This window comes from Muscardinus avellanarius (genome assembly GCF_963383645.1).
Source record: "Muscardinus avellanarius genome assembly, chromosome: 1".
Classification (NCBI taxonomy): domain Eukaryota; kingdom Metazoa; phylum Chordata; class Mammalia; order Rodentia; family Gliridae; genus Muscardinus; species Muscardinus avellanarius.
In genome coordinates, this window is record NC_137786.1 from 221937898 (window position 1) to 221957182 (window position 19285).

General features: G+C 34.7%; 1 protein-coding gene across 1 annotated transcript; it reads left to right on the forward strand.

Moving 5' to 3' along the window:
- Positions 1–6168: 6168 nt before the first annotated feature.
- On the forward strand, positions 6169–7104 carry LOC308265498 (olfactory receptor 4C15-like; the record flags this gene model as incomplete). Its single annotated transcript, XM_080699280.1, has 1 exon — positions 6169–7104. The coding sequence occupies one exon, from the start codon at positions 6169–6171 to the stop codon at positions 7102–7104; it is 936 nt and encodes a 311-aa protein (XP_080555406.1).
- Positions 7105–19285: the final 12181 nt, after the last annotated feature.

The following is a 19285-nucleotide window of genomic DNA, read 5'->3' on the forward strand; positions in this document are numbered from 1 at the left end:
AACAAATTCCGTGGAAGATATGATTGGCACATATATACTTCTATACTTGTGCTTTACAATTCTAATCAGTTTGACTGGAATAGAATTATGTCCTGTCCATAATTTGTCCAAGAATCTCACTTTCCAACTGGTTAAAAATTCCATCATTTATTAAATTATAAAATTTCTAGCACGTTTTTAAAATGTTTTTATATTTCAAGTCATGAACTCTCAAGATCAGTTTATGAGAGAAAAACTAACATTTTGATTAATATATAATTCTCTGCAAATCTTAAAATAAATATCCTTTTCTTTCTCCTTTCTCTCTCTTTCTTCTTTCTTTCTTTCTTTCTTTCTTTCTTTCTTTCTTTCTTTCTTTCTTTCTTTCTTTCTTTCACCTAACATGCTGTAATTTAATAAGACCTTGTTTCAAGATAAAATATGTAAGGGCTTAGGGTATAGCTCAGGGGTAAAATCTCTCTAGCTTCAATCCCCATCAACTCCCTTCCCCACAAACCAAAACAAAACAAAACATCCTAATTGTTTGGGGACATAAGTTTTGTAAATAGTTGAGCAAGTGAAAAATCACATAAGAGTGTGTCATGGAAAGTCATGCTGATGGAAAATTTCCAAACCCTAGGGAATAAATGCAGTTTTATAGGTTCATGACCTCTTAGGAAAACCCATTTAAATTACAGTTAGAAATCAATAAAAAAAACTTTGTTCCTTCATTATTCTTTCTTTCTGAAACCATGGATAGATAGCACTCAAAAAGTAGTGGGGACATTGTCTCACTTGACTGCCAGAGAGGCCTTTCATTTTATGCTTGGATGCAGAGGAAAGTATCTAAGAAATTGATGTGAGCATCACCTTTTGTCCACCACTGAACAGAACCAACACTCTTTTTCCTCCTAGAAAACAGGACATGACCATTGCTGGAATGATCAACAAATGTGTGCATGGTGAGATTTCTAATTCACATTTTTGCATTTTTAGAGGATTTTAAATTGTGATGTGATGTTTAAAAGTGTAGATGTTGTGGCCAGCCTACCAAGTTTAATGTGGTGCATGGGTCTATCAACAACTGTGTAAATTTGGGATAATTATATAACTCTTTTGACTTTGAGACTTCTCATCTGTAATGAGAGTTATAATTTTAGCAAGGTTGAGAGTTGTGGAAGTGACTAAGATAATACATGTGGAGGGCACACTCAGCAATTGGCACATAAGAAGTGTCCAATAAACATCATCTGCTAGACTGTCTTTTAGTTTTGACGGGAGTGCATTGGTTCACTGATTGCTTCAAAGCTAATGAAATTAGATCCATTTTCTGTCTTTTTCTCTTCAAGGTAAATACAAATAACAGAAATAAAAAAGTATAATTTTTTTATTGTGTGTAAAAAGAAATAAAATGTTTTGAGTCCCTCAAACAATGAATATGGGATATTCTTCCCAATTCATAGATCTTTATTCATACTTCTCAGTTAAGTTTTTCATTGTCTATTTTTTTTTTTTTTGGTGGTACTGGGGTTCCTGGAAATCCTTCTACCTCCAGGCTACACTCCAAGACCTATTTTGTATATATTTTTTATTTGGAAATAGGGTCTCTTAAGCCACCGAGACTGGCTCCGAACCAGCGTGATCCTCCTGTCTCCGCCTCCCAAGTGCAAGGATTATAAGGGTGCGCCACATGCCCGGTTTTTATTGTCTATTTTAATTGACATATAAAATAAATATTTATGGGGCACAGTGTGATATTTAAGTATTAAGGATATAATGTATACTCATCAAATCAAGATAATTGGAATATTCATCATGTAAGGTAGTTATCATTTCTTTGATTTGGGAAAATTTGAAATAGTCTCTATTAGCTTATTAAAAATATGCAATTGATAGTTTTCAACTATAGTTACCTTACCATGCTATAAACCATTAAGTTACTCTTCCTACCCAAAGGAACTCCTGTTGCAGTTAACCCTCTTTATCTCCACACCCAACATTTTTCTGTCTCTGGTAACCAGTATGCTGGTTATGCTTTTATGACATCTACTCTTTTAGTTTCTCTATATAAGTGACCTGTGTTATTTATTTGATCATGATTTGCCTCAAGTGCATTTTGCTATCCTTGCTAAAAGTATTTCATTGTTTTTTCTAAGCATTTTCTCCTTTATTATTTCCTAATGTTCCATACATTCTGATGTTTTAGATTAGAAAGAGGCATTTTCTGAGGCTGTATAAAATAGTGATACATTAACATGGTAGTTAAGTTTTGCAGGACTAGTCCAGATTTATTGATACAGCCTTTATTATTTCTACAACCTGTTACTAAAAGGCAGAGGAAAAGACACTAAAGCAAATATAGAGTGAAACAAACCACAAAATGGAGTTGTCTGATTTTAACTATATCTGCTTAATTTCCCCTATGTGCAATTGATGTATTAAATATAGCTTTAGGTTTTTGCCTCAGAACTGTTCAGGAAAATTTAAATGGCCAAGTGATGAACTGCTTTAGTGATTGTTGCTGTGGCTTTATGCCTTAAAATGAGATAAATCATTAAGGCAGATAAAAGAAGGTTCAGACATCCATCAGCAAGGGGCACTAGTGGAAAAATGAGAAGGTCTATTTTTCCAAATTCCATATATATTTGTATATATATGAAAATTGTATTTTTATAAAAGCAGTATAGTATATAATAATATGAAAACACCACACACACACACACACACACACACACACACACACGCACACACACACTTGAGACAGTTTGGAAAATCAGCAGAGCAACCCAGAGCATCAAAAGGATCTGATATTTGAGGGAAATATATTTGCAAATTTCAAGGAAAGTAAATGCTCTACTAGACAGAAAATGAATTATTCCTTTATTACTGAATAATAACTCTAGTTTAAAAATATAGTGGCTTTTCTGAAATAACAGTGAGATTATTTAGAGATAGCACTTTATTCTTTTAAATTACAATGGCAATATTTTCTTTCTATTCAACTTTTCACTTGGAGTAATTTTAGAGTACCCAAATTTTTTAGAAATACACCTTTGACCTAATTAATTTTAACGTTATTAGCTTACATTATTATGAATACATTTGTCAAGGTTATAAAATGAACACTGAGACATTATTCTAAGGGAACACAAGATTTCATTCCTATGTCACTACTTTTCCCACTACTGTCCTTTTTCTATTGTAAAAGTCAATCCAAGACAGCATGTTATATTTAGGATAATTACCATTTATATGATAGAAAAGCCTAAACTTTGTGGTCAGAAAGAATGAGTACACTATATTCTCCGTTGTCAGATTTCTAACACCAATTCTAAAAAATGTCAGTATTTGAAAAAATAAGGTGTGGCTTCTTTGTATGCAAAATATTTTAATTATACAATGACATTGCTCTTAGTGCATCATGGAGAGAAACTACTTATTGAATTATTAGATTAATTAGGGCTCTTTAAATATTTCAACTCCACACTCCACAAGGTTTCCTTTGTATTAGAAAGTCTTCTGAAAGAGGATTGGAGGCAGGTGGGCCTGAGGCCACAATAAGGTACTCCAGGTCTACCACGGACATTTAAAAGTGTTATGCACTTAAAAATATAATTTGTTCATTGGGAATGGTTTGCTAAAATAGTATACATTATTAAATGCCTTTGAAGATGAATAATAAAACATTTATCAGCTTTGGCCCTGGTGAAGCAGGGATTAGGAATGCAAATATCACTCCTGGTCTGTGTCACTTGTTGAGAGATCTTTTTCTTACACCTTGTCATCTTCTTTTGCGTTTCTAATGACATCAATATTTTATATTTATGGTCTTATATAATTCTTATAAAGAGAAATATATTGATAGACACTTTATTAAACCCAGGAGCAAAAGTGTAACCCAGGGCTCATAGAATTTTAAGTAGTGTGATCTGTGCCACAGAACAAGTAAAAAAAAAGCCTGAAATTGAGCCCCAGTATGCAGAAGTCTACGATTGATGTTCTTACTCATTTCAAATTCATGATAAAGAATCTTTCCTGCTTGGTCCTAGGCTAAGATGAACAGTGCTGGATGCTATATTGCTATTCTTTATTCCATAATAAATGGTTACTGACAAACCCAATGACCTTAAAAAATTTATTTAATTTTTAATATGCTTGTATTGGTGCATTGTTGTCTCACATCATAATATAATTCAGAGTGATAGAATTTATTTTAAACCATAGACCTTGGTTAGGAAGAATCTAAGAATGAAAAGGAAATGGCAGTTTTAAAGTAAACAAATGAACTGATACTAATGCACACAAATATGTATTTGTTGATTGTTTCTGTTTATTTGAAAGAGGAGTAATAAAAAGTTTATTTAAAATTTTCATAATAAACTCTAGTATATTATTAATCTAGTTTTTCAGATGAGAACTTTGTCATTAGTGTGCTATAATCATACTTTATGATGAAGTTCAGAGTGACAAAGGCATACATGGACACAACACTCGATGAACTCTTGCAGCGCCCACACAGCTCTCTCGTCTTCTCCATTGTGATTGACATTGACAAATTTGTATTTGTCTATTTTAAATGAACACATTTACATATGTATGTAGAAAATTTTACAGGCACACACATATGTGCGATTTCACTGATGCATTCCCTTTACATGTGCAGGTTAAGAAACAATCATCCTTTGACTCTGTGAGTTCCTGTGGAAAATGGCATCAAGATTTCAAGTAATTATCAGGAAATGATATCATGAAATGGCCTTCTGTGGGTAAGAAGACTGGCTTTTTACAGAGCACATGACTACCATAAAGGTAAGGGTCATTACCATAAAAGACATTTTCGGTTTGACCCTTATCATGATCCTGAGAGATGAGCAGGCGAGCTATAGACATGAACCTCTGCATTACAAGAAAGGCATATAAAGCTAAAACATATTTACCTTAACTAAAAGATTTGCTCAGAGTGGGTCATATTATATAAATCTTTGGAAAAATGTTTAATAAAGTCTCAAGACCCTAGTTAATATGCAACATCTTGCTTCTGTTTCTTACCTATGTGGTATTGCCAATTTGCATACATAAGTTATTGGGGCATTATATTATGATTCCTCATCATTTGATGTTTATTCACCAAGATGCCTCAATCAAGGATGAATAAAGATTCAGAGGCTTGAAGGTTTATAGGTAGAAAGAAATTCTAGAATGTTCACTCTGCTCTGAACTCCTTTCTGGAAACGAAAACTCTCCATCTATTTCCCTGTTGATCCAGTGGGGAGGATTTGAGTATATGGACGTAAGTTCCAGATAACATCTGTCCATTTACCCAGATCAAGTATCCTTGTTAGTGAAATAGACATTATAAGACTGAACACAATCTGCTTCTTAAGCAATCAGCTGTGAAAAGTACTTTATCTTGCATTACTATACTTAATGACCATGACAACACTACAAAGTAGACATTATAATTTTTATAAGTGTCTTTTTTATTTTTAAATGAAAAATTAAAAATAACACCTCAAATGCAACCAATCCTAGTTAAATTACTAGCATAGAGATAGATATTTTTTCCACGAATCTGTCTCTTTAAAAGAGAAGGAACTAATTAATTTAAAGACTGGGTTCACTTAGAACTTTTAAAGTAATACTGGAAGAGTAGTCATGACTTTTGAGTACCCTTTAAGCTATATTTTTTCTGTTTTTTTTTTTTGTAGAAAAATCTATTTCCAGATACTATGGCATGGTAGTCCCTATTGTTTCTTGCTAATGGTAGGTATAATTAATAAGTTGTAGTCTTTCTTTGCTCATAACTTGATTTTGGTTACAGAATTCTTCTCAATATTTCCCTCGTGGAAACCACTCTTAAATGAGCAAGTTGATACTTGAAATAAATAAAAAAAACAATTCCTCTTCTTAATCACATGTGGATCTTTCCCTTTATTAAAGCTACATCTCTTTAAAGTATTCAGAAATATGTCTGCCCTGATTTTATTTGATCCCTAACTACAGCCTTCAACAATTTTCTAATTTTGTACTCTCAATGAGAGTAACTCAGGAAATATTATTCAATAATAATTCTAAAGTATTCATAAGGATGTGCCAGCTTTTTGAAAACTATAATATTATTAACTTGTCTAACACAAATATTTCTTTATCAAGTTGCAGATTTATATGATCAATTTTTCTTTGGGAATCATGCAAAACCGAAGCTTTGTAACCGAATTTATCCTCCTAGGACTGTCACAGGATCCAAATGTGCAGAAAGTAGTATTTGTCGTATTTTTGTTTGTTTACATTGCAACTCTTGTGGGGAACATGCTCATTGTAGTGACCATCATCCGCAGCCCTGCTCTGCTAGGCTGCCCCATGTACTTCTTCTTGGCCGTCCTGTCCTTCCTCGATGCATGCTTCTCTTCTATCATCACACCGAAGATGATTGTGGACGCCCTGTCTGAGAGGAAAACCATCTCCTTTGAAGGCTGCATGATTCAGATCTTTGCAGAACATTTCTTTGGTGGGGCAGAGATGACTATCCTCACAGCCATGGCTTACGACCGCTATGTGGCCATCTGCAAGCCATTGCACTACTCTACCATCATGAGCTGGAGGCTCTGTGGCATTCTGGTAGGAGTGGCCTTGGCAGGGGGCTTCTTGCATTCCATCATACAGATTCTCTTCACTTTCCGGCTCCCTTTCTGTGATTCCAATGTCATTGATCACTTCATGTGTGACTTGTATCCCTTACTGAAGCTTGCCTGCACAGACACACACATTCTTGGGCTTTTGGTTGTCGCTAACAGTGGGTGCATTTGCATCATGAACTTCTCCTTACTGCTTGTCTCTTACGGGGTCATCTTGTTCACTCTGAGGACCCACAGTTCTGAAGGGCGGCAGAAGGCTCTCTCTACCTGTGGATCCCACATTACTGTTGTGGTTCTTTTATTCGTGCCATGCATATTTATATATGCACGACCTCCTTCCACTTTCTCCTTTGACAAAATGGTAGAAATGTTTTATACCATCTTAACCCCTTTGCTCAATCCTTTGATTTATACTTTCAGGAACAAGGAAGTGAAAAATGCCATGAGGAAAGTGTGGAAGAGAATAGTGGTGGTGTTTTATGAAAGATAAAATGTTAGACTTAAAAATTTAATGTAAAGATGAAAGAAGTAGGTATTTTTAGCTAACACTTTATGATATGTCTCTTGTACAGAAACACTTTTATGGATAAATCATTAATGTGGGAGCTAAAATTAGGTTTTCAATTTGAGATCACACTTTCATTCTGCGATAACAACTCAGTGTTATCATACATAAAGTCAGTTCAATTTTATACTTATTAATTTTAATAAAACTCTTATGGATTTTACCTATCACAATGTTTTCTATTCATACTACACTTTGCAAAACCTTCACATATGAAAACAAAAATATGATTATAAATAGGAAAGGAGAATTCTTGCTTTTGTAAGAATCTGTTTTAAAGGCAATGGAAAACAGGATGGAAGATCCTCAGAAGAATGGGAATGATCTTACCATATGATCCAGCAATACCACTTCTGTGCATCTACCCAAAAGAATGAAAATCAAACTGCCAAACTAATGCAAGCATACTATGTTCATAGCTACATGATTCACCATTGCCAAACTATGGAAACAGCCAAGATGTTCATCAACAGATGAATGGATTGCAAAACTATGGGATATGTATAATGGAATTTTACTCAGCCATAAAGAAAAATACAAATTACATCATTTTCAGAAAAATTGGTGGAACTAGAGAACATTATGCTAAGTGAGATCAGTCAGTCACAAAAAAATAAGAAATCAGATAATCTCCCTAATGTACAGAAGCTAGGGAGAAAATGGGTCATAGGAGGAACTCTAGATTAGGAGATACTATAGATGATCAAATAAATGACCTAAGTTGGGGGGATGAAAGGGAAATTCCCTAATGTACATGATGTACATTAACAAACATATCAAAGTCAATCACTAAGCCAAACATGAGAAGGAGGGAGGGGGAAAAATGGGGCAGTAATTGAGTAAGTGCTAACTGGGTGATGTGTGTGTTTATGACTCTACCATGTTGTACTCCAAAGATGTATGACTATAATGCACCAATAGAAAATTTTAAAAAAGAAATAGGAAAGGAGGCTTAAGCTATTCCAAGTGAAAAAAGTCTCTATATAATACTGAAATCAATGACTCTGATGTAAAACTTCAAGACTTTGGAAAGGTAGAAAGAAAAGCATTCATAGAACTTCAATTGCAGTTGTTTCTATATCCTTTCACTTCATTTTACAGGTAAATGTATTATTATCTGCTCCAGAATTTGAATTTCTTCTTGAATTTTGAGAGATACAATCTTATTTTGAGAGATACTCATCTTATGGATTAGTCCAGAACTGCCACTGGATGAGTTCCTCCTGGGTCCTGTGACCATCTCATTCCAAGCTGCTGCAGAAGAAGAGATGGGACACATTGACGAGGAGATCAGGAATGGTCATCTCTTATTTTATCACCACTAGAGGAAGCTCTTGAGACACGCATCACTAATAACACCAGGCTAAAGTTGCAGGTGTAGTAAGCTCACTTTTCCCAAAGTTATAGAGAGAATAGAACCCATAGGAAACAGGGAATCAAAAGCAGATTTTAAAGGAAGATTATTTACAGTCTACTAGTTGATTTTTATTTTCTTAAATTTGTGTACTCAAATGGAAATAATTCTATTTAAATGATAACATTAAAGAGATCATTCGACTTCAGAAACTTTTACTCTCACTTCTGTATTTATGTTTTGTTAGTGTGAGGTTGTCAAGTGAAATGTGAATTGGATTTATTTACACTATAATATTTTAGTTTTTTTATAGAAAATCAAAACTAATATACCAATTGGTATTAATTTTCCTTCACATAATAGACATGAAGTGGAAATATATGAGTTTATCGGTGTCTGTTGGGAAAATTTATAATAGATTAAATTTGCAATTCACATATAAACAAAGAGAATTTTTGAGACATTTGCCAATTAGTTCAGGATCAAGTGCAGAGGTAGTGAGCTGATTTCTAGCCCTGTATCTTAATCTTGGTACCTGTCCCAATTAGCCAAATCAAATAATTGGAAAAATCCTTTTAACAGAAAGACAGCCAGGCGTGGTGACATACGCTTGGAATCCCAGCATTTGGGAGGCTGAGACAGGAGGATCGTGGTTCGCGGACAGCCTCAGCTACATAGTGAGGCCCTCTGCGACTTAATAAGACCCTGTTTCAAAACAAAAATACAAAAAAATAGGGCAGAGGGTGTAGCTCAGAGGTCAAATGCCCCTGAGTTTTATCTCCAGACCCACGAAAAAAGGAAGAAGACAAAAATTATTGATTTACTAGCAAATCAGTGAAACCAGTCAACTTAAGCATTCAGGAACAAGCCCTGGATTCTCCCAAACAAAACATTAAGTCTGTTTTAAGAGTTAGCTTTTCAGAGTCATGCTGGTATCTTATCAGAAGGGACTTACCTCATATCTAAGTCTTCCTTGAGTCAGTACAGATCCACAGGCCGGATCCAATTTTATTCTTTTTCATGTAATTATTATTTTTCAACAATATTTAGTTAAAAGATTATTATTTCCTTCACCAAATGTTCGTGGAAACCTTGTCAAAAATAACTTGACAGTGTATGGAAGAATTTATCTCTAGGCTTTTATTTAACTCCAATGGTTTATATATCTGCCTTTATAACAGTACTACACTGTTTCAATTATTGTAGCTTTATATGGTTTGAAATCAGAAAATATACATCTTCTAGCATTGTTCTTTTTCGAGATTGTTTTGGGTATCTAGAGTTCATATTCCATATTAGCATAGTTTTTTTCTGAAAAATAAATAAATAAATGTATGATAGTTTCACCTAAGAAAAGAAAAGAAAAAAATATTCTCTGGTAAGAAAGAAAGCAAAACGAAATATTGAAATGTTATCTTTAAGTCATCAAAAGCTTGGTATCAGACAAATGAAACTGTTATGTGAGATTATCATTGTTAATTTTGGATAAATTGCTATAATACTAGATGTCAACCACTAAGCCAAGCATGGGAAGGAGGGGTGGGGAGGGAATGGGGTGGGATCGGGTAGGGGCTAACTGGGCGATATGTGCATGTAAGTCTACAAGAGTATTTTTTTTTATCTCATTATGATGTATGAATACAGTGCACTAATAAAAATTATTTGAAAAAAGAATTGTTATCATTGACTCAATTGCTCCATGAATCTGTTAATTCCAAATTTAAATGACTATAATTCTGGCTAGATTGTTGTGATTGCATGATTGCTACAGATTCATGTCTGATCAATCATATACTTGAATTCAAAAACAATTCTCATTTTAACTCTCAAACTCTCAGTGTATACACAGCTAAAGGTACTACTATAAGCAAAGGCAATGCGATATTTAACAGAGGAAGAAACAGATACTAAAAGACACCTACCCAGCATTTTTCATTCTCAGTAATATAATAAGCAGAATTTGGAAGAATTCTCTCAAAGGTTGTCATTTCACCTTTGCATGTTCATTTTGTCAATATATGCTTAAGTTCACTCTGACATGTTTACTTCTCTGTCATTTAACTGTTGCCCTGTTTAACAGCTTATTGTAATTAGTTATCCCAAGACATTACAGGAAAAAAAAAGAAAATATAAAAAGTCAAATTACCAAAACTGGGTCCACATATCTGAAGCAAGACAACAGAGAGCTTAATTTTAACTTAAGGTTTGAATGATACATTGATTTAATTGTATTACATAATAAGGCAGATAAAATCAAACTTGAAATGATTCTCCCTCCCTAACTACTCTATATTCTTACCTTGGATTTGCTCATCCTGTATTACGAGTTTTTCTTTATCTCGTTTGTTGATTGTCCTTACTCTTTCTTTTGCTTCTGTTTGCATTTTTTCTTTCCATTTCACTCTGACTCTTCCCGTCATTCCTAACCTTCCCACCTCTTCCTCACTATTATTTCTCAAATGTGTTCATAACATTAATTTTCTCTCTGAGCACTTCTGAATATTACATCCACTTGGTAGGAAAGAGTCTAAACATGTAAGTGGTGTCCTTCATTGCCTGTTTGTGATTTCATGGGTGTATGCTGTCTGGATGCATCTGGTGAGAAACTGAGGCTTTATATAGAGTATAAGAGAGAGATTTCTACCACAATGAAGCCAGACTTCTGGTCCTACATATCTGTCCAATTGCTCTCAGCTAAACTTTATTTCACAGCCAGAAGTTCACAAATTGAAACAAAACCAACTTGCCTTTCAGGATATGGTAAATTGAAGAAAGTGACCATTAGAAAAGTGGAAGGAGATAAAGGGATAAAGGGAGGGGGAAAGGAAAAACTGATGAAAGAAGTAGTTGAAATTATGCTGGGTTTGTATATGAAGATACTACTACCCATTTTACAATCGTGTACAGGAGGGATAGGAAGTGGGGTGGGCTCTAAAGAGAAGCCCACCAAGACCTGTGTACATGTTTCTTTGTGTGTCTTTGAAACTCACTATGGTATATAATTACAATACACCAATAAAAGTATTAAACTTACTTAAGTAATAAATAGCTTTATGTGGATATCAAATTTAATCTTCCCAAAACAAAACTCTTAAGGCTTTCCTTAAATCTGTTCCTACCCATAGTAAAGGGAATTAAATTGGCTTATATTTCCCCCCAATAAATAATAAATATGGTAAAAAAAAAAAGAGAAGAAAAGATGTTGAAACAAAAATGCGATGATACACTTAAAATATTAAATGATTCAATAAACAAACAGATCACATGTACATGCATTTTAATAGTGAAAAGCTATTAGGAGAAACATTATTTAATTTCAGTAATTAGGAACACTGTCTGAGCAGATGGTATGTACTTATTGCTGTATCCACAAGATCCCCACTTTGTTCTCAACCAAAGACTTATTTTTCTTTTCTTCTCATTCTAGGTTCCATATATTCAAGGCCACTGAAGATATCTCACAAAAAAAATACTTAGAAATAAAGCTAACCAAGAAGGTAAAAGACCTCTACAAAGAAAATTATAAAGCACTGAAGAAAAGAAATCAAAGAAGACCTTAGGTGATGGAAAGATCTTTCATGTTCTTGGATAGGCAGAATAAATAGCATCAAAACGGCTATTCTTCCAAAAGTGATCTACAGATTAAACTCAATAGCCATTAAACTAACAAGGTCATTCCTCAAAGACGTTGAAAAGTCAGTCCTGAGCCCAGCAGGGAAGCGCGTGCTTGTAATTCCAGCATTTGGGAGACTGAGACATGAAGACTCAGGTTTGTGGGCAGCCTTAGCTACTTAGTGAGGCCCTTTGCCTCCTTGTACTCCATTAAGATGTATGACTAAAATGCACCAGTAAAAATTAAAAAATAAAAGAGCATTAATTACACTTTTCTTGGTGATTTTAATTTTCTTGCCCTTGTGTTTTCAAGTGGAAATAATATTCAAATAATAACCAATAAAGAAATAATTCAAATTTAGACATATATTTGATGTCATTTCTTTAGTTATGTTTTATTAAATTCAGGTTACTGAATGTCACACCCAATGGACTTATTTAAATTATAATATTTAAATTCACTCTAGAAAATCAATACTAACAATAATTCGATTGGTTTACTGTGGTAAAAAAATAGAAATGATATTTTTTTTCTCTCCTTAATTTAACATGTCGTCCCCAAAGTAGAAAACTACACGATTCTGGTTTTCCTTCTCATAATAGACAAGAAGTTGAAGTGTAGGAGCTCATTGGTCTCTCCTGGGGAAGTCAATAATAGATTAAATTTTGGTTCTGAAGCATCATCTAGACAATGCAGGTGCACTGTAGAAAACTGTGGTTGTGGTACAGGTGTAGATGTGCCAGGGTGCTTGCTTTTCTCCTTTCCTTCTTTTCCCCATCATCTGTCTGTCTTCATAGCAGGGGTAACTACTTCAAGCCCTTATTCTTCATGTAGATGTTCACATTTCTTTGTGTGTGCAGTGCTGGAGATTGAACTCAGGGGCATTCTACCTGTGAGCTACACCCCCAGCCCTATTTTTTATTCTTTATTTTGAAACAGGGTCTCACTAAGTTGTGGAGGGCCTCACTAAGTAGCTTAGGATGGCCAAGAACCTGTGATTCTCCTGTCTCAGCCTCCCAAATGCTGGGATTACAAGCATGTGCCACCTTACCTGACTAGAAGTTCACATTTTAAGTGAATCATTTATCTGTAAGAAGTTAGGTCAAGAATTGAAGATCTGCTATAATTGGCCCAACCACTTTATACATTTGTGAATTAAAGATTTGAAATAAAGCTTTATAATATTATATGACCACATTGTACTGACCAACACTAGTTTATATATTTTTCCATCAGAGACTGGTTGAAACACATTTTTAAATTACTTTAACTAGCCGGGCGTGGTGGCTCACACTTATAATCCCAGCATTCGGGAGGTTGAGACCAGAGGATCATGGTTCGCGGACAGCCTCAGCTACCTAGTGAGGCCCTCTGCAACTCAGTGAGACCCGGTTTCAAAATAAAGAATAAAAAATAGGTCAGGGGGTGTAGCTTGGAGGCCGAATGTCCCTGGGTTCCACCCCCAGACCCGCAAAAAAAAAAAAAAAAAAATACTTTAACTGCCAGTCTCTTACTTTGAACTTGATAATGGTATACAGAATAAAATAAAACATAATATCCAAGTGAGGGAATACATAAATACTGGATGAAGTCTACCGGAGACTTTTTATTCTCACTAGCTTAAGGAACAGAATGTGATGAAATGTTTTCAACAGCAGTTGCTGCTTTGGCTTTTGATTTTGTTTTCTATGCTGATTTTGAAGCTCTTTCCAATGTTTACAGCTCCTTTTAGGAAGCCCTTCTACTTCCGGGCTACACTCCCAGACCTATTTTTTACATTTTTATTTGGAAACAGGATCTCCTAAACCAGCACGCGCGGCTGGCTTCGAACCTGCGCGATCCTCCTGTCTCTGCCTCTCAAGCGCGGGGATTACAAGCGTGCACCACCACGCCCGGCTGAGTTAGTTTCTTTTAATTACTATAGCTTTCAAAGAATTTTTAGAATCACATTGTTCATACAAATGTATGAATAAAAAAGGTCTGGAGAATATTTTTCTCATTTTGTGAACTCCCTCTTCACATGTCATTTCATTTATTGATGCTTCATTTCATTTCCCAGGGTCTTGTTGAGAAAGTCACTGCCTTTGCGTATATGTTGGATAGTTTATCCTACCTTTTCTTCTTAAATCTGCAAAGTTTCTGGCCCAATTTCTAGGTTTTTGATCCATTTTGAGCTGACATTTGTGCAAGGCGGAGACAGGCATCTAGTTTTAGTCTTCTAAACATGGATATCCTGTTCCAACACATTTTTTGAAAAGGCTATCTTTTCTCTGACCTATATTTTTTGCTCATTTATTAAAAGTGATCTGACCATAAGTATAAGAAATTGCTTCTTTTTCTTTTGTTCTTTTCATTGATCTATTATTTTTATGATAATACTATGCTGTTCTGTTACTATTGCTCTTTAGTATAGTTTTAAATCAGGTATTGTGATGCCTCCAGTATGATTCTTTCTTTCTTTCTTTCTTTCTTTCTTTCTTTCTTTCTTTCTTTCTTTCTTTCTTTCTTTCTTTCTTTCTTTTTCTTTCTTTCTCTCTTTCTTTTTTTGGTGGTACTGGGGTTCCTGGAAACCCTTCTACCTCAGGGCTACACTCCCAGCCCTATTTCATATTTTTATTTGGAAACAGGGTCTCTTAAGCCAGAGCGGCTGGCTTCGAACCTGCACGATCCTCCTGTCTCCGCCTCCCAAGCGCAGGGATTACTAGCGTGCCTCACCACGCCTGGCCTTCAGTATGATTCTTTTTACTCAGAATTGTTTGGCTATTCTGGGTCTTTTATCCTTCCATATAAATATTAAGATCATTTATTTCTAGATCTACAAGGAATTGTCCTTTTATTTTTATAAGAGTTTCAATCTGTAAATAACATTTGGTAATATAGTCATTTTTAATTTTTTTTTTGGTGGTACTGGGGTTCCTGGAAACCCTTCTACCTCCGGGCTACACTCCCAGACCTATTTTTATGCTTTTTAAATTTGGAAACAGGGTCTCTTAAGCCAGCGCGGCTGGCTTTAAACCTGCCGGATACTCCTGTCTCTGCCTCCCAAGCAAGGGGATTACAGGTGTTCGCCACCACGCCCGGCATTTTTTGAAAAAATTTTATTCTGTATATCTAAGAACATTGGAGAACTTTCCATCTTATAGGATCTTCTTCAATTTCTTTATTCAGTGCTCTATAATTTTCGTTGGAGAGTTTATTTTAATATCCTTGGCTAGATTTATTCCTAAGTATTTCCTGAGGTTATTAAACACTGTACAGAATTAAGAAGTGTGATTTATTTTAATTGAAATTTTGATTATGTGTCCTGACAGAAAAAAATCACCTGATATAGATCACACTCCAGATCACTATTATGTATAATCAGATTGCATCTATAAAATTCTAAGAGAATGGCTCTAGATACCTGAAAGAAGAAAATGAGAATGAGTTTTATAACTTAAAGATGTTATTTAGGAATGAGATTGATAAATTCATAATTTGTTGGTATTATTGGAAGATAGATTGTTTAGGAGGTAGGCGTAGCTGGCAGGAATTGGCCACTTGGAGAATGCCCTGGAATGGTATGTCTTAGCACCAGTCTAATTATTTTTTATCACCTACCTCTGCTTCTCTGCCACCATGAAGTAAGTAGCTTTGCTCTCCTGCTTCCTCCTGCCATGATGCTCTGCGTCACCACAAGACCACAGAGATGGGGCCAAGGGAGTATGGAGTGAAATCTCTGAAACCAAGAGCCAAAATATATCTTTCCTCTCGTAAGTTGATTTTCTCAGGTTACTTTTTCAAAGAGGTGAAAAGCAGACTAACACAATAAATAAATCAGGTTTGACAGTGTTTCAGGAACTCTGCAATAAATAGAGTTAGATTACTTTTTATTTAATTTTTCATAACACTATGTAAATAGAGTTCTTGTAAAACTATTTGGCTTGGCAATACGTTTTTTGATTAATTGGTAGTCACTCACCTCTTCCCCTCATAATGACCAATTTTTTTTTGCAGAAATGTATAGGTCAATTCTAAGGTTTATAGGAATGTGTTTCTGTCTTTGAAAAGCAGCCTTAGTAATACAACATGTGAGAACAAATGAAAAAATGGATTGATTAGGTCTCAAACTATATGGTAAATTGGTTTATTTAAGTTTTGCTATAGAGTATTAAATAATTCTAAAGAACAGAAGAAATTCCCCAGGAATTGACTTGAACACTATGAAATCCTCTGATGGATTTTATGATTTAATAAGTGATGAAAGCATAATTAAAAAAATTATTTATCTTTATTTTGGTACTGGTAATTGAAACCAGGGTTATTCTACCTCTGAGATCTACCCTTGGTTCTTTTGATTTTTATTTTTAAACAGGGTCTCACTAAGTTGCTGATGTCTCAATAAATTGCTGAAGGTGGCCTGGACCATTCTCATGTCTCAGTCTCCAAAGTACTGGGATTACAGCAATGTGCCACCATGTTGGGCCAGATGGAATTGTTAAAAAGTGATAAAGAAAGGAATACTGAACAAATTCTAGAAGGGAAAATTGGTATCGCACACCCCCACGACTCATATATCTTTGGCTGTGGATTCCTTTGTCTGATTTTATTTTCCGATTTGAACTTTAAGAAAATTATCCTACATTTTACAATTTTGCACACAAAATATATTTATTCTATTATTTGCACCATACAATTTTCATGCTAATCAATGATATTTTTAGGATAGAAACAAATAATAAAGATTAATCTAAACAAAACATGGAATAAAGTAGAAGATGCTAAGTGTGGTTTGAGAGAGAGCCAGGGATACAGATTTATCACTACTATCTCATTGCTGAATGATATTTCAGAAAGCTCACAATGATCTGGAGTGTGATCTATGGCAGGTGATTTTTCTGTGTCAGGACACATATTCAAAATCTCAAAAGAAAGCACACTTCTTAATTCTGTACAGTGTTGATAGGATAGTGCTTCTTGGCTTTGACTTTTTTTTTTTTTTACTAATTGCTTCAGTTCTTAATTTCTCTCTGAAGTATGAATAAACATAAAAATAGGTAGAATAAATGTTTAACGATATTATAAAGCAGGAAATTGATTGTTGTGTATGATCCTAAAGGGACCTCAGGGCTTGTTGAAGTTTTCCTTAAGCATTAGTCATAATACTATGTTTCTTATATTAAACAGATCTATCATATCATCATCCAGGTAAAATGAAAAAAGAAAAGTTACTTTTATCCAGAAGTTGTGTTTTTAGTTTTAAGATCATGGAGTCTCAAGTTCAATTCTTCAGATGAAATACATTTCAATTTATGTATATGCCTTGTGTATTTTTACATAAAATATATTCACTTAATAAATATATCTTGCTACTCTGGTCTCCAAAAATATATTTTTTCTTATGGATTAATGCATGAATTCCTCATTATAAAACTTCACTATTAAAATTATTAAAATGCACAAGCATTTTACCTGGATATTGCAAAGTTATATTACCTTTTCTTCTCACATACATAGTGCTCTATACCTGGACAAGATGTGACTAAAACATCTTTCTTTAATTCAAGATATGCAATGCTAAAAAGTGGAAAAAAGAGAAAAAAAACTTCTATTTTTCAGGAACATAAAAGTTTTGCAAATAGTTGAGCAAAGTAAAAACACACACAATCATCTTGCAAAATCATGCTGATGGAAAATTGTCAGGCCCAGGGGAGAATCCAGAAGCGATTCCACAGGTTCCTCGCCTCCTGGGGAAGCCTCTTTAAATTTCTGTCAGTGCTCAGCGAGAGAACTTTTGCTTTAGTCCTCTTTCTTCCCGAGAGCATGTTGAAGACAACACTTGAGAGGCTGTGGGAGTCTTGTCCGCCTCCGCTGCCTGAGAGTCCCGTCCTCTCTCTTAGATGCAGAAGAAAGAGTTGGACACAGGCATCACAGTTTGGCTACCACTGAATGGACTTTTCTCCATGGAGAATAGGAGATGGCAGGCACCAGAATGTTCAAGGAATGGGTAGCATGGTGAGAGATTGCTAATTCACATTTCTGGGGAGGATTTTAAATTGTGATGTCATAGCTAAAAGTGTATGTGTGGTGGTCAGGAAACAAGTCTAATGCTATGCACTGTCCCTTTACTTAATGCCTCTGTGCACTTGAGCTAGTGCCTGGCCTTTCTGCTCCTCGGCTTCCTCATTTATGATGTGGATTGCATTGCCAAGATCAAGGAATGTGGAGTGAATAAAGTAACGTGGAGCCCAGAAGACAGCACTGGACACATAATAAATGCCCTACGACAGTTGCTGTTGCAAAATGCAGGTCTTTTCCTTTTCTACTCCTTTATGCCTTTACTTTTTTCTTTCTTTTTTCCTTGCTTCTTTCCTGAGAAGAACCTAGTCTTCAAATCCAAAAAAATTACACCTCTCTTCAGCTTTCCATCTTTAATTCAAAATTAAATAGCATATAATACAAGTAATTTAATAATAATGTAATATTTTAGTAATTTAAAATAATAAAATTAATTTAAAATTAAATTGCATATAAATAAAAGTGCAGCAGGTGCAAAATTTTCTAGTAACTCGCCAATAACATTTTATTTATTCTTCCTAAATATATTCTCATTTGTTCTATAATGCTGTCCACATCTTGATGCTTTTGATGTTTTAAAAGTATAATATTTTGAAGTCAATCAAGAATACTGATTTAGGAGCACGATAACTTCAAGCACTGCTGTATTCTACATAGTTATTGATAGAGAATATAAAATTTACTATTTCTGCAAATGGCATAGGGAAGGACATTAAAACAAGAAAGAGAAGCTCACACTGCCAAGTGGTCTTCAGATTTAACTGGGTTCACTTGATTTTTGAAGTGTGTTTGATGTCATAAATACCTTTAGGTTCCTGTCTCAAAATTGTTCAGAAAAACCTAAAAGGATGATGTTCAGAACTGTTTTAGTGATAATTGCTGTAGTTTGTTCTCAACCCTTGAATCAGGTAAGTCAAACAGTAAAAAATAATTCAGGCATCCATCAGGAAGGATACAAGTGGAAACGGAGAAGGGCATTGTCCAGCCACATTTTAGAACTAGGAAGAGACTAAAGGTTGAGACATTTAGGAGTATCAGCCATGTTGAGGTAAGAAAAAAGGACCAGCAATCTGAAAAGAACA